This window comes from Myotis daubentonii, chromosome X (assembly GCF_963259705.1).
Source record: "Myotis daubentonii chromosome X, mMyoDau2.1, whole genome shotgun sequence".
Classification (NCBI taxonomy): domain Eukaryota; kingdom Metazoa; phylum Chordata; class Mammalia; order Chiroptera; family Vespertilionidae; genus Myotis; species Myotis daubentonii.
The window spans coordinates 59,833,049-59,857,115 of record NC_081861.1 but is presented as its reverse complement, the minus strand read 5'-3'; the positions used below and the strand labels follow the sequence as shown (position 1 = coordinate 59,857,115).

At 40.5% G+C, this 24,067-nt stretch overlaps 1 protein-coding gene across 4 annotated transcripts in view; it reads right to left on the bottom strand.

Annotated features, from left to right (window-relative positions):
• PCDH19 (protocadherin 19) overlaps window positions 1–24,067 on the bottom strand; it is a 114,131-nt gene that overhangs the window by 47,316 nt on the left and 42,748 nt on the right. For all 4 annotated transcript variants that reach the window (XM_059680156.1, XM_059680157.1, XM_059680158.1 and 1 more), the window contains one exon: window positions 8,109–8,167. In XM_059680156.1, coding sequence (XP_059536139.1) covers window positions 8,109–8,167 — 59 coding nt within the window. The remainder of the gene's footprint in view (window positions 1–8,108; window positions 8,168–24,067) is intronic.

Here is a 24,067-nt window from a genome sequence, read left to right as displayed (position 1 = left end):
GTTTACTGAGGAATTGCCATGCATAAGACAGAATTGTAAGTACTTGACATGAATTAACTTTTTCAATAATCACAACTCTATAAAAGTATATTAATAGATATGTAAGAGAAAATATGTTAATAGATATTCCCATTTACAGATGAAAAAATAAAGGCACATGGAAGTTAAATAACTTGCGCAAGGTCACACAGCCTATAAAAATGTAGTAGATCTACAATGAAACCCAGGCACTCTAGCTCCAGAACCTGGGCCCTTAACTACTATGTATACTGCCTCTCCAAAGATGTCTACTAATCAACTGAAATCAAATAAAATGAAAGTGGCAGTAATTGAGGTGATGCAATTAAAATAGAAAGGATTATCTGGATCGGAGAACTCAGGCCAGTTTTAAATGAGAAATACAGAGGGAAAAAACAAGAAAAGAAGAGAGGAAGGAGCTGAGAAGAGGAAAGCCATGGTGTGTAGAAGGTGAGACAACAGGGTAAACCAGAAAGGGGGCTCTAACAAAACTTTGGGTGTTATGCTGAGAACATGGAAACTTTCAGTTCAAGAGTTTGTGGGTAAATTTTTCTTGCACTTGTTCAATCAATCTACCACATAATTCACTAAGTATACTATCTACAAAGCTCACACCATTTCTCATGAACTAGACAATAATACATAAGGTATATCCATAGAGGCCCCACCAGCTATTTCTAATACTTTGTATGTCCTGACAGAATCTGCAGCTGTGCTGCACCAGGGGCCATAAATTATGCAACTAAAACACCTAGTGAATGGTGAATCCATTCCCTAGTCAGTGAGGAAGCAGCAAAGGCATACTCAAGAAAATGTGTTGTTGTCTCAACAAAGGAAGGTGGCACGCTTGTGAATTAGGACAAGTCCCAACAGACCTACTGTACCTCTGAAAAGGAAGCCCTGTGGAGATGACACTGCAAACTTGCTTGATCTTTTCAACCTTGAACATCCATAAGCCTGGCTTTCTGAGGCTTTGATAAGAACATTCAGTACATATGATGAAGAGCTATGCCACGGATACAATGGATACATCGTCATTTTCCACACTTGGTCTAAAGGAATCACAGCAGATTTTTAGCATATGACCAACCTAGATGTAAAATGCTTGCTGCCCTGAATATGAAAGAGAAAAGATTTAAAAAGAAGTAACTGGAAAGCCATAATTACAAGAAAAATGAAGATCAAGAGAGAGTGAAGCATTGAACTGTTTGCTAATTATTGTCAGAAAGGATAACTGATCATCAACTGTATTAAAATTAAAATCATTCAATAGGGCAGCTCACTCAGCTCCTCCAAATTATGTCATGCAGCTATTCAGCCCTGTGGACACAACATTATGTAACTCTACTAAAAAATAAATCATTCTATAACTCTTTTATGGTTAAGAAGACTAATTAGAAACACATGGTTTAAAGTTAGCCACCATTTCTATCTTTATGGCACAGATTTTGGGGCCTCCTATAAATACTAATCCCACAGATGGAACAGATTCAAAGTTTGTTTTTTCAGGAAAAAAAATGGTCCTGCCCACATGCAATTCCACATATTAGAAGAAAGGAAATTACCTGTCTGGATGTGGTATTATAGGCTTCTACATTTTTATAGCAAATATTAATTTTTCTATATGCATTGATGATATCTGAAGCATATGAAAACTTCTTTAATCCACAGCCACAAAATTGTTACTTTAAGCCAGAGATTTCAACCCAGAATTCACTGCATTTTCGCAGTTGCCAAAACTTGCTTAAGATACATGATAGTAAAAAAAAAAAAAAAAAAAAAAAAAAAAAAAAAAAAAAGGATACATGCTAGTGAGGGATATAGTCTGAGGGCAATTAACCATCCTTTAGAGCAAAGTTTCTCAATCTTGGCACTGTCGACATTTTAGACTGCCTAATTCTCTGTGCATTGTAGGATTTTTACCAGCATCCCTGGCTTCTTCCTACTAGATGCCAATAGTGTCCCTCCCAGAAGCTACAACCAAAAATGTCTCCAGATAATGTCAAATGATACCCCAATTTGAGAACAACTGCTCTAAGTTCTTTAAACTCTGTTCCTGGGACATGTTAGATTTTCAGACTGTAGTGAAAAGAGCACTGGATTTGGAGTCATTAGAACTAGTGTTAATCCGTAGTCTGCAATTTCATCAATGGAACCCTGGGCCAGATATCTAATGTCTTTGAGTCTCGATTTCCTTGTCTGTAAATGCATTTGCTAAAAATGCCTTCATGAGACCATTGTGAGGACTCAATGAGGTACTGTTCATGAAGTACCAGATATACATAAATGGTCAATACATGATTATTGTTTAATATAATCATTATTCCATATGGCAATGTTTTCATTAAGTTATAATTAAATATTATATCCATAGTCTTTTAGGATTGATGTAGAAAATGTATGTTTAAAGAATGTTTCTACATCTTCCATATTATAGTCAGACCTAGTCCACTATGTTCATTTTCCCTAAAATTTAGGAATAGGAAAAAAATTCTCCTGTCAAATGTGCATCTTTTCTTTATTGAAAAATGAGATTATATGCCTGGTACACTTACCATTTTGTCTTGCCTTTCCAAGAGCTGCAAGGTAAATATAATGTTTAATTGCAGTGATTTGGATGCCAGGTATGTAGCTTCTCCTAACTGGTTTTGGATCTGCCTTTTTAAAATTGATTATTCTATTTTATATGCATCTGAATATTATAAACCATCTCAGGACTTTTTACTTTTAGGTAGAAATGACAGGAATAATAAAATAGTGAAGAATTGGCTACTAGGAAGTAAGGGACTGGTAGTGTAAGCATGAAAAGTTATGTATTCTCAAAAAAAAAAAAAGGGAAAAGGGTATATACATCTCCCCCAAACATTGGAATAGTTAACTCTTTTAAAGATCAGTTTGCCTATCTGACAAATTAAGTATCACTTACTCTGATACTGTAAGGACATTTAGTGGCTTAATGAATGAATTTGTGTAAGGCAGTTTCAGACCCAGTGAGCAAGATGCTACATATTTTTAAAACAGCCTGGTAAATGGATACTCACCCAAAACAAATAACAATTTATGCCAGTCATTTTAAAATGCTGATTTCACTTGCTTTATTACCTGTGTATCTCTTGAGAGACAACCTTTAAACCAACTTTTGTGGGACAATAAATTAGGAGTATCTGTTTGTAATGGTATTATAAATGCAGATGTTTCTATTATTGCTCTGGTAGTCAACAGAGGGACAAACTTGTTTGAAAACACCTACAACAAGACTCTACATATAATAGTTACTCAGAAAATGTTTGATGAATAAACATTATTCAAATTCTGGCCTGCATTTTCCTTTTAAAATATTAAAAATATTTCCAAAAGACAGGATAATCTGAAAGGAAACAGGTCATATATTCCTAATAGGTGACACCACATACCCAGGGAATGGAATCTGAGAGTAAAAATTAGAAAGAAATGAATGTAAAAAAGAGTACTGTAACTATATTTAAGAAATATTGGGAAGATCCCAAAGTGGTTCCTGGACCACCTGTATCACAATAATTTTGGGAACCTGTGAAAACTGGAAATCCTCTAGGGATGGAGCTAGAGACACTGCATTTAACAAGCCTCCCAAGTGATTCTAATGCACATTAAAAGTCAGAAATTTCTGGCTGAAAGGAAAGTTTAGTGCTAGTTTGCAATGGAAAAATGCTAAGGTTTTCTTCAACTTATTTCATCCATTCATTCAATAAACGTGTATCAGCACTTTTTATAGACAAGGCACCATACTAGGTGCTGAAAATCTTAGGACAATTTGGGTGGAAAATGAAAGCACTATGCATGGTTTAGAAGTCAATGCTCATTTTCCTTTCCACACTGCTTCAGTACCTTCTTCATTGTCTGTGTTACTTTCTTTGCCCTGCTTGATATTGCTCTAAAAGCACGGCAAGAACAGATATCAGACAGGAGCACAGAAACCAGTCATGAAGAAAGAGTGATGCAGCTAGGGCAAAGTACTACTGTTGGCTTTCCTTGCTCTGAGAAGATAGCAAGGAAACAAACATAGCAGGAAGGGAGTCCATCCAGGAAAAAATTCCAAATTGTCTTGTGTTGTTAAGCTGAGACTCCAATACATGCCTTGGGTACACCTGCAGTTTGCAGGTAACGTTCTGGAAGAAAATACAGAAATATAAAACTAAATTCCTCACTGTATAACATTATGGGGAATGTGCCATATATCTTCCTTTTCCCTTTCCCATCCACTCTTTACCCTTCTCAACCTTGATTTGTGCTAGGAGCACTCCTTGCCCTTTAGCTTTCTATTGGTTTACCTGAGATAGATGTGAGAGAGAAAAAGAAACCTCTATGTAAGCAGTCTGATCAAGACAGCTAACAAGAAGGGTCCAAGAATGAATCATCCTTAGATGAGTAGAAAGTCAGTAAAGGAAGAGAGAATGGATAGGAAGGGAAGTTCTCAAAGTTGGCCTGAAATTGGATTGGCATTCAAAGAAACAGGGACTAAATTGTAAGATTAAAACTGATGTCAGATTCACAATTTCCTGGCCAGCAGCTTTTTCCAGGCATTATCTTCAATAAACTACATATGGCAAAACCCCTTTCAAACGTCACTGTGAGCTATTGAACATGGTTTACAGGGTTTTATCACCTGGTGTTAGAAACCACTATCTTTTGACATTTCCACACATTTTACATTTAAAATGGTTAGTCTTCAGAAAAGCATAGCACACAAGGTTTCTGTATCTTTGCAGGTATTGTTCTTTGTCTGAACCCAATTGATCCCATAAATTCCAAGGCTTTTGTGGTTTTCCAAAGCCCTCAAGATTCCAGAAACAGAACTTGGCAAAAATGCATGTGTCCCTGAGATTTCAGATGTTTCCTCTTAATCAATGTGGTCCCTAGTGAAAAACAAAAACAAAAAACAAACCACTATCTTTGATTGCAGATAACATCAGGAGACTTTTCCACTGATAGCCCATTAAGTCCAGGTTGTGCCTTTTGTGGGTACATGTGTGTAAACAAAAACATATAAAGCCCTAGCCAGTGTGTGGTTCAGTTGGTTGGAGGGACAACACCAAAGGTGGCAGGACTGGTCACCAGTCCGGGTGGCTGCAGGGGGCAACTAATCCATCTTTCTTTCTTCTCTCTCTATAAAAATCAATAAAAAGAAGTAATTAATCAAAATCAGAGGTTTCCAGTGAGTCCCAAAGCATCTGTGGAAATACATTTAAGCCAAAAATAAAATGTTTAAATGTAAGTTTTCATCTTATCAATCTGCCTTGTATGTATATTGGATATCCAGGGCTAACCTAAGATGGTGACGATCTCCAGGAATCTTAGCTATCTGCCATGCTATGAAAAGCAGGTTCATGCTCAGTTGAACCTGGTTTAGAATTCCCAGGTACCCACAGTTAGTCCAAGGAACCTATGAAAATAAGGCAAGTCCCTGTTTTTAACAGAAGTTTGTTTTTTTAAGGAGCTTTGCTTTACATCCTCATAACTATTTTGTAACTACCAAATTGTACTTCTTCTTTTTTTAATTGTTTTATTGCTAAAGCATTACAAAGGGTATTACATATCTGTCCTTTTTTTCCCTCCGCCCTTGACAATCCCCTGGCCTCCCCTACCCCCCAGTGTCTTATGTCCATTGGTTATGCTTATATGCATGCATACATGTCCTTCGGTTGATCTCTTACCCGCCTCCCTCCTGCCCCCCAACCCTCCCTGGCCTTCCCGCTGCAGTTTGCAAATTGTACTTCTTAATCCCTTCAACTTTTTCACCCAGTCCCCACTGGAAATATTGGGGGGAACGCTTTGTAAAGTATGCTGTACACCTGAAACTAACACAAAATAATATTGAATGTATATTGCAATTGAAAAATAAAATTTAATTAAAATAAATAAATAAAATCCAGGGTGGGGAAAATGAGCTTTGAAATAATAGTTGTGAAGTGGAAAACAAAGCAGATTTCTGTTGCAAAATAACTCTAATCAGTGCACAAGAGGGTATTTTTCCTCTAAAACAAATTAGTCAGATAATTTTGAATCCCTCATGTTTTGTTTTTTATTCTGTGGGCCAAGAATGAACTCCTCACAACCCCTTTAAAAAAATTAAGTCCAAGCTATGCTATGAGAATAATCCTGGGATATTTGTTTTCAGATATTTAATGATTATCACTTAAAGTCACAAGTGATTCCAAACCAATACAGATAAACTTAGCATGTTTTCAGGGTTTACTGCAGCATCGTGAAATAAACTAGGTATGAATTAAAGCTGCTTGTACAACAAGCTAGTTTATTCTGCAAATCCTACTCTTCTGGTGATGTACATTCATGGGTTTAGAGACAGCAAAATAATAGAATTTTCATATGTGGAATCTAATGAACAAAATAAACTGATGAACAAAATAGATCCAGAGACATAGAAGCATGAAACAGACTGTCAAACCTCAGAGGAAGGTGGGGGCGGCGGGGAGAAAGTGGATGGTGGGAAATGATCAACCAAAGGATCTGTATGCATAACCCATGGACACAGACAATAGGTTGTAGAGGCCTGGGTTGGGGGGCAGGGGTGGGCTGGATGGGGTCAATGGGGGGAAAAGGGGGACATATGTAATACTCCCAACAATAAAGATTTTAAAAATAATAATGGAATTTTCAGATTTTCTCTATTGCAGTTCTAACATACCTTGTTTGTGCCTCTATTTAATTTCTAGTATTTTAACAAACACATTTAGGGTTCAATTTTAGCTGCAAAATAATCACTCAGCCATCCAAGAGGATACCTGCATTGTCTGTACTGGTCTGTACTGGTTTTTCTACACAAGTTCTTGCTTTGCTTAGCTCTCCTTCCTTGTAAGTTTTCCTGAACCCCTTGTCTTGCCCCCACTGGGCACCAGATGGAATCTTCCTTGGCAGTAATCATCTCTGCATTCACTTATGTTGAGGCTTCATGGATAATTGAGTTATGACCAACCATCATACAAATCTACACTTTGTTTCATTTTAAACACTTCCAAATTTTAGGAAGTATTGAATAAGGCAAATTTCTTTTCTTACCCTCTCTCATATAAAAAGTTTTTTTAAAAAATAAGGAATTAGTTTATCTGTCATTAAAATAACTTCAGAATAATTTCAATATTGTCAAAGCAACAATAATCTTGAAATTTACTTAAGTTCCACATAAGAAAATGTTTAAGATTTCTCTATTTACAGTGAAAAGCAAAAGGAATTTTGATAACATGAATTTGAATGTATCTGTTCTCTAATATTAGATTTCTAAATCATCATATATTATAATGCCAACTTTATTTTTCAATTTGTGTTTATGCATACATTTAGATGTAAAGAAATATGATAAAATGCCAAAAGTTATTATTTTGGGGTAGTAGTAATTTTTATTTAGCTTTTTATGCTTTTCTGAATTTTCAAAATATTCTACAATAAGCAGATAAGTATTCATTTTATGTTAAATATATATATATGTGTGTGTGTGTATGTGTATATATATATATACATATATATATATATATATATATATATATATATATAATTGATTTTTTACAGAGAGGAAGGGAGAGGGACAGAGAGTTCGAAACATTGATGAGAGAGAAACATCGATCAGCTGCCTCCTGCACACTCCCCACTGGGTATGTGCCCGCAACCAAGGTACATGCCCTTGACCAGAATCGAACCTGGAACCCTTGAGTCTGCAGGCTGATGCTCTATCCACTGAGCAAAACCGGTCAGGGCTCATTTTATGTTTTAACTTATTTTTTAAAGGTTTTTTAATTTTTTATTTAGAGAGAGAGAGGAAGGGAGGAGAAACAGTGAGAAACATCTATGTGAGAGCAAAACATTGATCAGCTGCCTCCTACACGCCCCCTGCTGGGGATTGAGCCAGCCACCCAGGCATGTGCCCTGACCAGGACTTAACCTTTCCCTGCACAAGAATGCCCAACCAACTGAGCCACACAGGCCAGGGCTATGTGTTCATTTTAAAATCTGAAAAAGGCATCCTTAAAAAAAGTTAACCTGTTTTGCTTTTTATATTATATCAAGCTTAGTTGTAAAAATAGGCAAGCAAACCAACATACCTTTTGATTAAATGAGCTCGGCTGTTCACATAGTTGGAGTCAAAAGAATAGTTTTCAGTCTGCAATGGGAAAAAATTAAAAATGTTACATAGATGATTCATAAAAAGAGCCAAACTGTCCTACTTGGGGTGGGGGGCATTTTTCTACTGGGCAATAAGCAATGAATGAATCAGAAACCAAGGGCATAGTGGAGCAACAACCTGAGTAATGCCTACTGCCTTCTTGGGGCCCTGGGGTTTCTGTGGACTCAGCTCTCACCTGCAGACCAAGATGAACTTGACACAAACATCCCCTAGAATGAGGCTGGCTAATGACCATGCAGCCACTTAGGGGAAGATACAGCATGACCCACAGTCTTTACAGAAACTAATTGCTTCCCATTCCCTCGTGGACACAATTCTGTGCCCATCAAATTGACTCGAAGTTCAAAGGTATTTTTATTAGTAGTAGATAATTAACATGTTAAAATATTTATTCCATAGATATGGATATGCAAGGTAATCCCCCACTGTGGATTTAAACTCTGCACTTCCCTTTAAGATATTTAACTCAGTGCTGGTTATGCAGGGAGGCCTTCGTTTTATCACAGTTATAAAGGCAAACAAGTATTATGCCAAAATTGAGTGAAGGGCAGTCCACAGGAGGTGCCAAAGCCTTTCATGTGAAACATGAAGTTAGCACACAAACCCCTGTCTCAGCTCCTATCGTTAAAACACCACTGTCTAATCTGGTTACAGTGGACTGCCTGAGCACCTGCTTTACACAAGCAAATGCAGAATACCGGCCAGATGAAAAAGATGGGAAAACAGCTTATGAGCACCAGAGGTTGGGGATAGTAAAGGGGAGCAGCCTTAGAAAGTGGGAATACCTGGAAATATTGGCAGCGATGTTACTAGTCTTAGTTAAGATGACCTTACCCCCAACACTAAAGTACTACTCTCATTGAACCATTGTATAGATTGAAAAATGCTCAAACACATCTCCTCCAATCCCCTGCCATTCTAACAGAAGTCCTCATTATTCTCACCATTCCTTAGGGCTTTCTGAAATCACTTCAATTGAAAGTGCCTGGAAAAGGAAACACAATAGCTGTCTAGCTAGCAAAAAGGCAGATTCCTTTCACATGACTACCTGCCAGACATTAACTGCTAAGCTCTTATGCAGCTTTTGATTTCAAGGAGCTCATAGTTTGGGAGAGGAATAAACAGGACAGGTGATAGCAGATCCAACTATTACATGAGCACCAAACTACCAACAGTCAGGGTGGGGCCCTTAAGTATCTATAGAAGGTGAGTATCTAGATGGGATTGGTGACTTGGTGGGAGAAAGGAGGAGACGGTATGAGAAGAAAATCCTGCCATTATCTTGCATCCACTCAGGCATGCCCATGACTGCCACTTGCCCCTCATTTGATGATGGTCTATCTAATATCCACTCTCATTGTTTTATCTAGAGGATAAAAATCCACGTTAATGTTAACCACAAGTATCTTAGTGCTGTTGGAAGGAATGAATTGGAAGAGTAAAAATCAAAAGGGTCAGTTCATAAGAAAATGGATACTGAAATTGTTGCAAACACAGGAGAAGGAGGCAATCTTGAAGCTGCACTGGGAATACAATGCTGGAAGTATTGCTGAAAGAGATTATCTATCAGTCAGTCAACCAACAAGCATTTCTTGAATTAATTTCTTATACCAACATCATAAGCCAAAAATGGTATTGGGTAAAAGCACTCTTCCATGATATTCAGTAAAATATATAATTTAACAAATGGAAGTCACCCAAACCCCTAAAAAAAAGCACGCTATCCAATTAAAACAGGGAATTAATTATACACTCAAGAGTTCAATTATTTAGTTTCACTGTGCAACCTAGTGAATTTTACTTAATTTCTGTGTGCCTCGCTTTTCTCCTCTATAAAATAGGGATAGTAGGACATAAGTCTGAAGGGGAAATTCAACTGTATTTATCATGACTCGTGGTGGGAATCATGAGTCATGATATCCCTTGCTTCCTACAGATCCAAAAATCCAAGTAGGATCAGAAATCTGACTTCACTCAGGCAATAAAAGAGTAGCATGCACATGTTCCATCTGTCTCCAAACTTACTAAATCATTCCCTTAAGAACGTTAATAGACACACTGATGCAAAAAAAAAAAAAAGGAAATCAAGAAGATAATGGCTTTGCAGGGAAAGCATAAGCAATATCCCACAATGATGTCATGTTAACGAACCAGTTTTCAAGTAAATATTTTGCATAGCTTTGCATATGAAGACATCCAACCTCTGTGCACTGGGCATCAGATATGAAACTCTGCAGAGACATGAACTCCAGGCATGGTGCCAGAACTACACATTTGAGCAAATAAGCAAAATCCTACCAATTTTATCCCTGTACTACTTCTTGGTCTTAGTGGAATACTATATCTCACCATGAGGATTCTCACTCACAGGCACTGGGTTAAAAGAAGAAACATCTCTCTGTGAGGCAGCTTGATTGGGATTATGAATACAATCTATGCAACAGAATTATTCTAACTGGCTAGACTACACTATTCTGGCCTCATTAGTACTACAGTCCAAACAACTAAGCTAACTGGTCATAGATGGCCTACTATAGGTCTGTGTATATTTACATCAAGTGTTGCTCATACTGATTTAAGGTGTGTGTTCAAACCCAACTCCTGTGCCTTGAAAGGGGAAAATTTTTTTACACTTCAGGTGACACAAAGAATGGTACTCAGGCCACCCTGAAGAAGGAAATCTTTTCTCAATGAATAGTTTGCATGTCTTAGGCCAGTGGTTCTCAGCCCTAACTGCACATTAGAATCAACTAGGGAATTGGAGGAGGGTATTTTTGTTTGTTTGCTGTTAAGATACTGTTGCCAAGGTCCCACTCCAACAGATTCTGAGGTAATTGCCCTAGAGTAGGTCCCAACAATTGGTATTTTTAGAAAACTTCCCAGGTAATTCTATTGTATATTGAGAGTGGAGAACTGTCCTCAGCAAAGGACTAGCCACTGAATTTAACCTAATGTGGCTGTGTTTTCTAAGGCAAACCCAGCTGTTTAGAAGATGGTACCTTTTTGATCATATTATCTGCCAAGGTCACCTCAGTATAGGATACTGAACACAGCACAAATAAACTTTTTAAGAAATAATAAAAGAGCTTTTCTTTTTTGCACGAATGCATTGGCTCTTGGTTATACTTATTTAATCAAAATTTACTTGACCTTATTCCAATCCCCTGTTTAAGTATTCCAAATGGCAAATAGCATGAAACATTTGAAAGGGGAAATTTTCTCTAAATGTCACATTAATTTGACTAGGAAATGTCCCCATCTCTAATGAGACAGCCAAGTTAACACAAGAACACAGCAAAGAGACATTTTTTTCTGAAAAACCTAATTTTGACATTAAAAAATGGGTCTAGAGCAAACTTTTATTTCCAGTCTCAGTGGTAAATAAGTCAATTCCCTATCATTTAATACTAGAGGCCCAGTGCATGAAAATTCATGCACTCGGGGAGGGTCCCCTCAGCCTGGCCTGTGCCCTCTCACAGTCCAAGACCCCTCAAGGGATGTCCACTTGCTGGCTTAGGCCCACTCCTTGGGGGATTGGACCTAAGCCATTAGTCAGACATCCTTAGCGCTGCTGTGGAGAGGCTCCCGCCACCACCGCTGTGCTGGCCAGCCCTGAGTCTGCTGAAAGCGTACTGACCACCAGGAGACAACTCCTGCATTGAGCATCTGCTCCCTAGTGGTCAGTGTGCATCATAGCGACTGGTCATTCCCAGTCGTTCCGCTATTAGGGTCAATTTGCATATTACCCTTTTATTATATAGGATATTTCTCCCAAATTCTGTCTCTAATTAAAAGTCTTTATCCTAGGAATTCACTGAAAGCAGATTTTTCACTAGACTTAGGTTTAATAAAATCTTGACTTTCTGAAAACCTAAAGAATAAATACATCTGGATAGCTGAGCTTTTAAGATAGCTTAGGGCTTTCCCCTATAAGGACTAAAACCATTAAAATCCTAAGCATTCTGCCTTATTCTAAAGTGTATCACATAGTTGCTTATTAGTTTTTAGGAACACTTATCTGAACATAAATCTTTATAGCATGCAGGTTTTGGCCATATACTCACTGACCCCTGTGTTTTTGAAATTTTGTCTTTAATTTTAACATTTCCTCAACCAATCTACTATCTAACAATCAGAATTGTTACTCCTAGGTGCTATTAGTATATTCCAAAGTGCTTCTCTTCCATTTTGAGTTTGATACTTCTACTCTACTGTGTTCTTTGAATCTATATAATTATATTTGTTAGATTACTCTAGAAAATAAAAGATAAGTTCTGGGTAGAGAGCTGAGATGCTGTTATTTCAATAGGAAATTACATGATCTTTAATATAGAAACTTTTGTGTAATATTTGGGTTTTGGGGTTTTTTGTTTGTTTGTTTTTTCCACCTAAGAAGTATTTTTTGCTTGCAACTTTCTATTTCTAGCTCCCTTCTGGATATATGAGGTTTCTAGTGAAATATTTGGGTGGGTGGTATGTAATTATGTCTCTATGTTAATAAATCTGACACATCAGAATTCAAATATTTTCACTTTGTCAGGCCCCCAAGGTACCAGAACGCCCTACTTTAATTGTCATTTTGCCTTACTTTTACAGTTCAGAATTGTACCCTAGTCACATTGACTGTGACTCTCTCCGAACCACATTTATCACCAGGAAAGACCTCAACCCTAAGGAGAAAGAAGCCCAATAAATGCAGATGTTCAGGACTAGACTCTTTGCCCAGTGGCACAAATCCCCAAGTTACTACACAAAGCTAAAAAGTATTGCAGACTCTGAGATTAAAACAGTGATTCCTCAAACCTTTAGGTTTTCATTTGAAAATAAACAGCCATTTTAAATTACATTTTAAAAGTCCCATCAAACTGAGAAGCATTATAACTGCAATCTGCTAACTACATATTTTTAACTTTTAATTCTTAGTCATTTTAGCAATATAAACAAGAAAACTGGAATCCCAAGTCAGATGTACAGCAAAGTGATTTTAAAATGTTGGTCCTTTTTTAACTGCTGACATCTAGTAATGATAATTGTGCATATTGATCAATGATGAAAAGACCCTTCTAAAAGTGATTGCTGTTTTAGATGTTTAAATGGCATCTCCTCACAAAGGCTTTTTTAGAAAATGAATTGACAAATGGATTTTTCTAATTTCCTATCCCTAACATGTAAAAATGAAAATGTAAATTCTATATAAAAATAAAGCCATCATCCCTCTAGCTAGAACAGCAACTGAAGCAGGAATTAGTGAAGATGAAATAAAGGCACCATCCCAAGGGCTGCCATCACTAGAATGCTCATATTTACCTGAACTGGAAAATAAGCCAAGTAAGCTCCCCTGACCATGCTTACACACACACCCCAACCCTAATACACACACACACACACACTACAGTGAACAATGTGGTATAATAGGATGACCTGGATTCCCTATCCCCTCCCCATGTTCGTCGCTGACTTAATGATAGCCTTAAATAAATTACTTATCCCTCTTGAGGCCTTAATTTATCCATCTATAAAATGAATAACCCAAATGATGTCAATGCTCCCTTCAAACTTCAAAAGTTCTAGGTTTCTAAAACAAAATGGTTCTTATTAATTCATTCATTTGTTCATACAATAAGCATGCACTGAACACTGAAGATGAAAAAGAAAGACATAGGCTGCACCAAAAGGAGGTCACAAACTAATGAACCTCTTATCAGAGGTGTTTAAAATGTCAGCCATTCAGAAAAACATGAAAAATAAACACACACACACACACACACACACACACACAGATTGGCACATACCACTTACCTGCAGATACATACATATAATTGTACACAAGCTATTACAATGAAACTTTGAGAATAACACTACTATTTTATAGAGCTAAATAACTCCCTAATAGCTGGATCAGGGTAGGTGACTCACATAGGAGGATTTGGCCTTTATATTTGTTACACATACAAACCCACATCACAAATACAGGAAACCTCCCTCTCCTATTAAATGGGCTATAAAATTCTTAAAGTTCTTAAATGTAGCTTGTGTATGTCCCTTCAGCTCCATTCCCACAGTCTTCATCACCTTGTGCCACTGTTTCTTCATCTGTATTTGCCTTTGCTCTAGCCCACTCTGCAAAATATTTCAGAAAGCATCCATTCTGCATACTATCTTCTATAGTTATAATTTGTTGTCTGTCCTTACTCCCAATTATTACCTTATAAATACACAGTAGTCTGGGTATAACTGGCAGGGATAAAATGACACAGTTAGGTGCTTTCTGCCCATCTAAATCCATCAGTTCTGCCACATGTCTGGGGATGGCAGTAGTGACACAAGATAGTGTTTCCAAACCAGACAGAGTACATAAAATTTCTGTGAGAAGATAAGGCTTTGTCAGATTGGAGACCTTTGAGTCACAGATTGACAGTGCAACAGCTGCTTCTCTAGGATTCCAGTGGGTTTCAGAACAGGGCTATCAATGGGAAACGCAGGCCAGGTGGTTAATATCCAACAAGTCAAGTTGAGTTTCTCTCGTGGTGGCCTTTTATCTTCACTCAAATTTCACTGACACCATTGATGTGGTCAGACTACCTAGAGGTGACAAAGGTGGCCTAGGGACCATGTTTTTCTCTACCTTCATCTTTGGGTCAATGTCAGGCCTTTAGAAGAACAACCCAGTTGCAAATTTTACTACAACAGCCTCCTTGACAAACCGAGAAACTTTCAGGAATATATACAATTCAGAAGCAAGAAGCCCTCTGAAAGACCAGGCTAAGCACCATACCATTAAAGAGATAAGCATAGGCTTCTGAATTAGGATCTGAGACCCTTTTCTATGTTCTTTGTGGGCCATTGTACACTCTAAAATAGTCTGCTTGTAAAAAGCTCACAGAATAGAAACAAACTCATAGATACAAAGAACAAATTGATGGTTGCCAGATATGAGGGGGGTTAGGGGATGGGTGAAAAAGATGAGGGTATTTAGAAGCATAAACTGCCAGTCACAACAGTATTCATGGGTATGCAAAGTACAGCATAGTGAACATAGTCAATAATCCTATCTAATAAAAGAGAAACATGGTAATTAGCCATATGTCTGCTACCCTTCCCATTGGCTAATCAGGGTGATATGCAAATTAACTGCCAGCCAAGATGGCGGCCGGCAGCCAGGCAGCTTGAAGCTAACATGAGGCTTGCTTGCTTCAGTGATGGAGGACTCCAACATTCCCCGCCTGCCTTGCCAGCCTCTGAGCTTGCAGTTTGAAACATTGTTACAAATATAGAAGCTAAACAAAACCCCAGAAACCTGCTTTCAGCCAGCCGGGATCTCAGAGCTGGAGTTGATACAGTGTTTTGATTATAGAACTGAAACAAACCAGATACCTGCTTTCAGGAGCAGAGGCCTAAGAGCTGGAGCCTCAGAGCTAAAGCTGGCCCAAAATAAAAAAAGAAAAAGAAAAAAAAGGAGCAGTTGGGAGCTTCCGTCACCCGCCAGCCTGAAAACAGCCCTCAGCCCCTCACCCAGGCTGGCCAGGCACCAGTGGGGACCCCCACCCTGAAGGGTGCGTGACCAGCTACAAACAGCCATCATCCCCTCACCCAGGCTGGCCAGGCATCCCAGTGGGGACCCCCACCCTGATACAGGACACCCTTCAGGGAAAACCAGCCGGCCCCCACCCATGCACCAGGGCTCTATCCTATATAGTAAAAGGGTAATATGCCTCCCAGCACTGGGATCATGGAGCCGAGAGGCCTCCCAGCACTGGGATCAGTGTGACAGGGGCAGCGCCCAAACCCCCTGATCGCCCTGCGGCTCTGTGTGTGACAGGGGATGGGGCCACAACCTCCCTATCTGCCCTGCTCTGTTCGTGACAGGGGAAGGCACCCCAACCCCCTGATCAGCCCTGCTCTGTGCCTGATAGGGGGGAACTCCCCAACCCCCTGATCGCCCTGCAGCTCTGTGTGTGACAGGGTGCGGCTCCCCAACCCCCCCTCCCACGGGCCCTGCTCTGTGTTTGACAGGGTAGAACCATAACCTCCCCATCGGCCCTTCCCTGAGTGTGAGAGTGGTGGCGCCCCAACCCCCTGATCGGCCCTGCTCTGTGGGTGATAGAGGGTGGCGCCCCATCCCCCTGATCCGCCCTGCTCTGTGAGTGACAGGGGGGAGCTTCCCAACCCCCTGATGGGCCCTGCTCTGTGTGCGACAGTGGGGAGCTCCCCAACCCCCTGATGGGCCCTGCTCTGTGCGTGACAGGGTAAGGAGCCCCAACCACCCTGATGGGCCCTGCTCTGTGCGTGACAGGGGGCGGTGCCCCAACCCCCCAATCGGCCCTACCCTGAGCATGATTGAGGGTGGCATCGAAACCTCCCGATCCGCCCTGCTCTGTGCATGACAGGGGGTGGTGCCCCAACTCCCCAATCGGCCCTGCTCTGAGCCCAACCAGGGGCTGTACCTAGGGATTGGGCCTGCCCTCTGCCACCTGGGAGCGGGCCTAAGCCAGCAGGTCGTTATCTCCCGAGGGGTCCCAGACTGCGAGAGGGCACAGGCTGGGCTGAGGGACCCCCTCTCCCACCCGAGTGCACAAATTTTTGTGCACCGGGCCTCTAGTATTGTAATTACTATATATGGTGTCAGATGAGTACTAGATTTATTGGGGTGATCACTTCATAAGGTATATAAATGTCTAATCACTATGTTGTACATCTGAAACTAGTATAATATTGTATGTCAACTGTAAATTAAAAAATAAATTTAAAAAATAAAAAAGAGTAAAACATAATCTAGATTGTTTGAAATAATTGCAATATATATCAAAAAGATATTCATCTAAAAGTTTGTAAATTGTGCTTTTTGTGTCCTCTTTAAGAAATCTGTCACTACCCAAAGGTAGTAAAGATATTCTCTTTGAAACTTCATAGTTTTTCTTTTAAATTTAGATCTACAATCCATCATAACTTATTTTTGTGAATGGAATGAAGTAGTGGTTGAGCTTTTTTTCATTCCATATCCAGTTATTGCAGAAGTACTTGTTTTAAAAAGACCTTCCTGTTTCCCCATTAAATTACTTGGCATCCTTGCCACTCATATTTAATTGTGAAGCAATAAAAAGGTGGACATGACGTTCTCTGTGCATTGCCATGGCTTTTTTATCAACAGGCTTTGCTGTAGGGTGATTGAGTATTAAGTCACGTTCTTAATTGGTGATTGTCCTAATTGTGATTCCATAGTTGTTAACTCTGGGGTTTTCTAGTTTCTCCAGAGGAAAACCCAACATCCTCTTGCCTAATAGTATAAGGCTGGTTCGAGGAGTTCTGGGAAGTAGGTGGGGAAAAGAATGATAGGGGTTTCAGCATTCAATATGAATTTTCTTTTCACTTGCCAATCTTTACCTTTCCTTGTGCCTGATGAGTCATTTCCACTTTGGTTTAATTTTACCAACAAATAACTTTTTTTATGTTTCTTTGGGTTGGAGGAAAAACCAACACCCAACCATGAGGTGAGAAGTACTACTGTAACTCTCAAAATTCTAACCAATCCCCCTGTTTTTAGTCCACATTATTATTTCCACCTAATTCTTCAGCCTTTTGAAGGATCTTAAGGACCACAGGGTTTGCTTATTTTGGGTATTTTCCTTTGCACTTCCTTCACCCTGCAAAGTTCTTGCCGTTCTAATGTGCTTTCAGATATTATGTAGTTGTTTTACACATGTCTCCTAATTTCATTGAAGACAAACTCCTATTTAATAAAAAGCTCTCAGGAACAAGTTGATGCCTATTCTATGCACAGATGCAAAATAAACAAGACCTCCGTGTGGGTAAAAGCACCTTAAGAGTAAATAAAATTATGAATCCAATCACGTCAGTCACACTTTCTCAACCCACATAAACAAAATTCAACCTGTGAAGTAAATAACTATCAACCACATTTGCCAGTGAAACAAATCCCGGAGTCCAATGTATATCCCCAAATATGTACCTACAACACATTAAAGCTATTTTGCAGGTATAGAGTACCTTTTATCCCCAAATATCAAAGTACTTTACAAGCTTGTGCCAACAGTTATTACCCCCTTAAACAGCCAAGAAAACAAACACAAGTTAAGTGCTACAGCGATATTAAATACTGACTCAGCTAGAACATGTCACAAAAACGAGAACAACAAGCAAAATCCCCAGGAGCACTATTCTTGGCATTAACTACTACTGAAATGGAAAGCAAACACAAGATGGTAACGACAGGAAAGTGATTAGCCTGCTTCATATCTATTTTTCTTAGAATGACTTTCTTGGCTACTTTCAGTGAATGGGCCAGGAGAGTATAATCTAGCAGTTAGACAAAGATAAATTTGGCACACACTAACTTAAGATAGTTCTCCAGATCTAGATGGAGAGCCCTGTTGCATAGCTCAAGAGATCCAGGAATGAGCTACTTTCTTCCCTGGAACCTTGGTGACAATTTCAATTGTCCTTTAGAGACATTGGCAACCATCATTACAAGATGACTTAAGATGACTTATGGGGGTATCTCCTGTTTCAGAAGCTATGATTTGGTAAAACTGGTCCAACTGACAATAAGAAACTAATATAAGAACTTCCACAAGCAATGGCACAGGGAATTACAGTAGGAGCTCTTCTAAGTCCAGCCAATCCATTAGCGCCCCCCCCCCCCCCCCCGCGCCGCCAGCTCAGAGAAGGCCCAGAACTCTCAGAACCTGAGCTGGTCCATTCTTTTCCATTAAATTTTATTTTATTGGTTCCTCAATTCTCTGTTACTTAGCAAGTTATGTAGCCCTGACTGCCTTCAGAGTACAATTCATATTGAGTAAGCCTTGTCAGTTTAAAAGACTTTCAAAATATTTGGAGGGAAAGTAGCAGGTAGCCCTGTCTTTGTGAACAAAACTAACACTTCCAAATCCAGTTACAACCCCAATTTCATTATTTGTGCTATACATCGCTTAAAACCCAGTTGCCTCCACAAACTTATTTAAGAGTGAAGGTGTAACAGCCTTTGGCATACCATTCTAAATTCATTTCCCTTGTACCAGCTCATTGCTCAAGCCGGTAATATGTGACCATACCAACAAAAACAAATAATGTTACCATCTTAGAAATACTGAATGTGTTAGACTATAATATTGATGTTTCTACCTAGATACAATATAATAGGCCATTTTTATTGTTTGTGGTCAATGAAATCCTCCATAGTTCTCTTTTGTCTCCCCTATTGTGATTACTGCTACAGCAAACAGAGGGTGGGGGTGTCTCAGTTCACTCACTGGAATTCACAAAGTCAAGGATGTGCACACACAGCATCCTCTTATATTTACTGTCACAAAAATATAAAATATAAACATTATTTATTTCTGATCTTTTAAGTACTAATTTCCAATTTAATGAGGCACAATAAACATTTTTCAAAATCAAACTTATGGTTGCTTAACATTGGCAACCCTCTAATTATGATAAAGTCTAAACAAAGAGCATTTGGTTCTGTTGAAATTATTAAGCACTGAAGGAAATCCACAGTAGCCTTCAGTTTCTAGCAACTTAAATGAACATTACAGCATATCAGTGTCAGAGGCAAGATAGAGTTACTCTTTAGTCTCACTTCATGAACCACAAATGAGAAGATGATACAAGAAAGGAAGAGGACTCAAGGAAATAATGAAAATGTATACTCATTCTCTAAAAACCCCTACCTGCCCTCCCAAATCCTAATAGACCTTCTCATTTTATGTGTCGGGAGGAGGGCAGGTTAGAATTTAACCTCATTTGGAAACAGAAATTAGTCGAAGGCTAATCTGACATGAGAGTGCTGGCAACCGTGCACAGTCAAGTCATAATTACATCTTGCAGAGTGACTAATATTATCAGCTTGAAATTGTCAGAGTATTACAAATCTGTTATGCAGTTGTATAATGCACCAACAAAACAATCACTAAAGCACCTTGCATTTATATGGAACCTTTTACTACCAAAAAAATTCCAGAATGTTTAACAAACTATCATTCAAAGGTATCACTTGCCCCCACAACTGAATCACAATAGTCATTTTGTAGTGGTAACAGTAAGTAAAAAAGGTTTCAGGAGAGAGAAAATTTACTAAACTTTAGAGAAACCGTAAGGGAAAAGAATATTTTTAGATGGGCAGAAAACAAACACCCAAGTTGGAAAGTTGGGCTGAATGTAGCTAGCTACATGTTCTCCAGAGCTCATGCACAGAGTTTTGCTTCTCATCCAGCCAGCAAGATTTCTGTGAGGTGCTTATTGCCTGCAGTGGAGTAGGAGCCTCCTGTTTGTATCATCCTGAAAAATTAATTAGCATTTGGAAATGCACAAAATACACAAAAACTTATCATTTATTTTTTCTTGCTTATATTTTTGCCTTTAACCAACATTACCTACTTAATCCTGCTGCTGCCATTATAAGCTAAATAAATATTATTAAGCCCATTAAAACAGGACAGAACAGGTTAAGAGATGTGGCCTCTAATAGAGGGAAGCAATGTTGCATCTGCAGCTGGAATTCAAGATTTCTCACTCTGAGTCCTGCATTCACACCACTAGGCCACACCTCATTAGGATTCTGGAAAATGCAATAAAATAGAAGTAATTAGGACTGGCTGCCTGGGTGTACTCTTTGGGAGGGGGAAAAAATACCCTAGCCTGCTTAAACGTTACAGGTTCAAGGGCAGTGAACACAACTATAACAATTTTCTCCTGCAGGAAGATTAAGAAATAATGAGGGGGAACACCTCACTCTCCCTCTACCATGACTCGCAGCAGCAAAAACCAGGAACAATTCCAAACTTAACTGTCAAAAAAATGTAATGCTGTCAGAAATATAACACCGTACTGTGTCAGGCAGTCATACCCTTAATCTGTATAGTTGAGTTCTACCTTTCTTTCCCAATACTGTTCTCAGTTTCCTCTCTCCCCAGCTTCCTTCTGGTCAGTCTTTCAAATACTCTTAGACACCTCTTTCTCCATTCACTCTTACATATACCCACACCCTTCTATCAAAGGAAACTTGCACACTCCTCATCCTGGTCTGCTCAATACTGTGTCTACATGATAACAACAAAAAAAACATTTTTGGGGGGTTAACCCAGTACAAACAGGTGTAGGCAGCCATGTCTTAATTCACACACACACACACACACACACACACACACACGAATACATACACATCATATATATATATATATATATATATATATATATTAGACAAACATGGTAATTAACCATACCTCCGACACACTTCCCATTGGCTAATCAGGGCGATATGCAAATTAACTGCCAACCAAGATGGTAGCCGGCAGCCAGGCAGCTGAAGCGAACAGGAGGCTTGCTTGCTCCAGTGATGGAGAAAGTCAAGGTTCCCCGACTGCTGCTGCCAGCCTCTGAGCTGCAACTCTAAGCAACTATTTTGCGATTATAGAACCTAAACAAACTCCAGAAACCTGCTTTCAACCCGCTGGGCTTCAGCCAGCAGGATCGCAACAGTATTACAATTATAGAACCCAAAGAAACCCAGATCCCTGCTTTCAGCAGCCGAGGTCTCAAAGCTGGAGCCGAGCCTCAGAGCTAAAGCCAGCTCTCAGATCCAGTGACAGCCATAGAAGGTAAATAAATCCCAGAATAAAAAAAAGAAAAAAGAAAAAAAGGAGAGGTTGGGAGCTTCAGTTGCCCGCCAGCCTGAAAACAGCCATCATCCCCTCACCAAGACTGGCCAGGCACCCCAGTGGGGACCCCGACCCTGAAGGGGGTATGACCAGCTGCAAACAGCCATCATCCCCTCATCCAGGCTGGCCAGGCACCCCAGTGGGGACTCCTACCCTGAAGCAACAAGATGATGGCTAATTTGCATACTGAAGGCGGGCGGCAGCAGGCAAGGCTGTCCACGGTCCCGGGACCCAGGTCTGTGACCCTGCCGGGCAGGGGCCAGTGCTTGAGGCTGTCCGCGGTCTGGGACCCAGATCCATGACCTGGCGGGCAGGGGGGCAGTGCTTGAGGCTGTCCACGGTCCAGACCCAGATCCGTGACCTGGTGGGCAGGGGGCACCGTGGGAGGCTGTCCGTTGTCCCAAACCCAGATCTGTGACTCTGCCGGGCAGGGGGCAGTGCTTGAGGCTGTCCGCGGTCCTGGGACTGGATCTGTGACCCTGCCAGGAGGGGAGCAGTGCTTGAGGCTGTCCATGGGACCAAGACACGGATCTGTGACCCTGTCAGGTGGGGGGTCAGCGCTTGAGGCTGTCCGTGGTCCCGGGACCCGGATCCGTGACCCTTCCTGGCGGGGTGGCAGCTCACACAGGGGTGGATCGGCCTGGGTTGGGCAGGGCAGGACACCTGGCTTCCGCCCAGTCCCAGTCACTCTGGGCAGGTGAGCAGCGCAGAGAGCCTCTGGACAGGGGAGGCAGGCCAGCAGAGGGCGGCCTGTACTCCCCACATGGCGGTGGTGACAGCTGTGAGCATGCCAAGCTGAGCTTGCAGGCTGAGCTGAAGTAGCGCCTGCAGGCCATCAGCGCCCAGGAGTGGCTGCGCAAGATCCGCCTCCTGGCCCAGAAGGTGCAGGATCACAGGGACGTCACCGTGGCAGGCCAGACTGACGTCCTCCTGGCCGCACCACAGGGGTTTGCGGATCTGCAAAGCCAGAGGCCTCCTGTGTGCACATCCCCCCTGGCGTGCGAACATCCCCCAGCACACTGTCACCCTCCCACGCCTGCAACAGTTGCAAACCAAGGCGTGCACAAGTTCCCCCCGCCTCTCCACTGCACTTCCATCAACCCGGCATGCCTAACACCCCCACAGGATGTGCACACATCCCCTCTGATGCTCTCACGTCCTTTGGAGAGTGTCTGGATGTTCTGGGTGCTGAGGGTGGGCGCCTGTGAGATGACAGTGAGAGGGCGGAGTGGTGATGCCCTGTTCCCATGGAGGCCAGTGCAGCTACGAGATCACCTCTGGGGGGTTAATGCAGGTGCTGAGGCAGGAGCAGATGCAGACAGACACACCTGGTGGGTGCGGGCGGCCGTCTCTGAGGTGCCTTCGGTCAGCATTCAAGATCAAGAACCCAGAGGTGGAGAGGAATTCCGTCCCCTCAGTGAAACAGTGGGATAGTCGGGGCGACTGTAGAGGAGGAATGTGCACTTTGGATGCCAGCACCCATGAGTGAAGGCTGCCCTGACTGAGCCTCGCTTGCTTGGGGCCTAGCGTACTCCTGCTGGGCAGCGGGTGACAGGATGTGCTTTTCCAAATTAATGAGAGAAAACATTGATTCTCCTGCTGCCCACGAAGGTAGAAAGTGAAGTGGGGAGACATGTGGGGAGTGGGTGAGGTTCCCTGTCTGGGGGTTCCATATCTGCTGTTGGTTTCTTTCACCACTGACTAGAGATATACAGGGTTTCCCCCCAAAATGTATACACACTTTGAATACCTGCTAATTCCAATGGTTTTAAGCATAAGAAAGAAACAACAATGGAGCTGTTATCTGTTAAAAGTGTGGGCACAAACAGGTAGTTGGACATTCCCTGAGGGGGTCTCAGATTGGAGAGGGTGAAGGCCAGACTGAGGGGCCCTTTTCCACCCCTACCCCAGTGCATGAATTTCGTGCACCGGGCTACTAGTATATATATAGAGAGATAGATAAATATATATATATAAAAATATATAATACATATAAATATATATAAATATAATATATATTATATATAAATATTATATATAATATAATATATAAATATAATATATATAAATATAATATAATATATAAATATTATAATATATAAATATAATATATAAATAAATATATAAATATAATATATAATATATATATATAAATATATATATAAATTTTCGTATCTTTGTGCCTTGTTATTTAAAAATG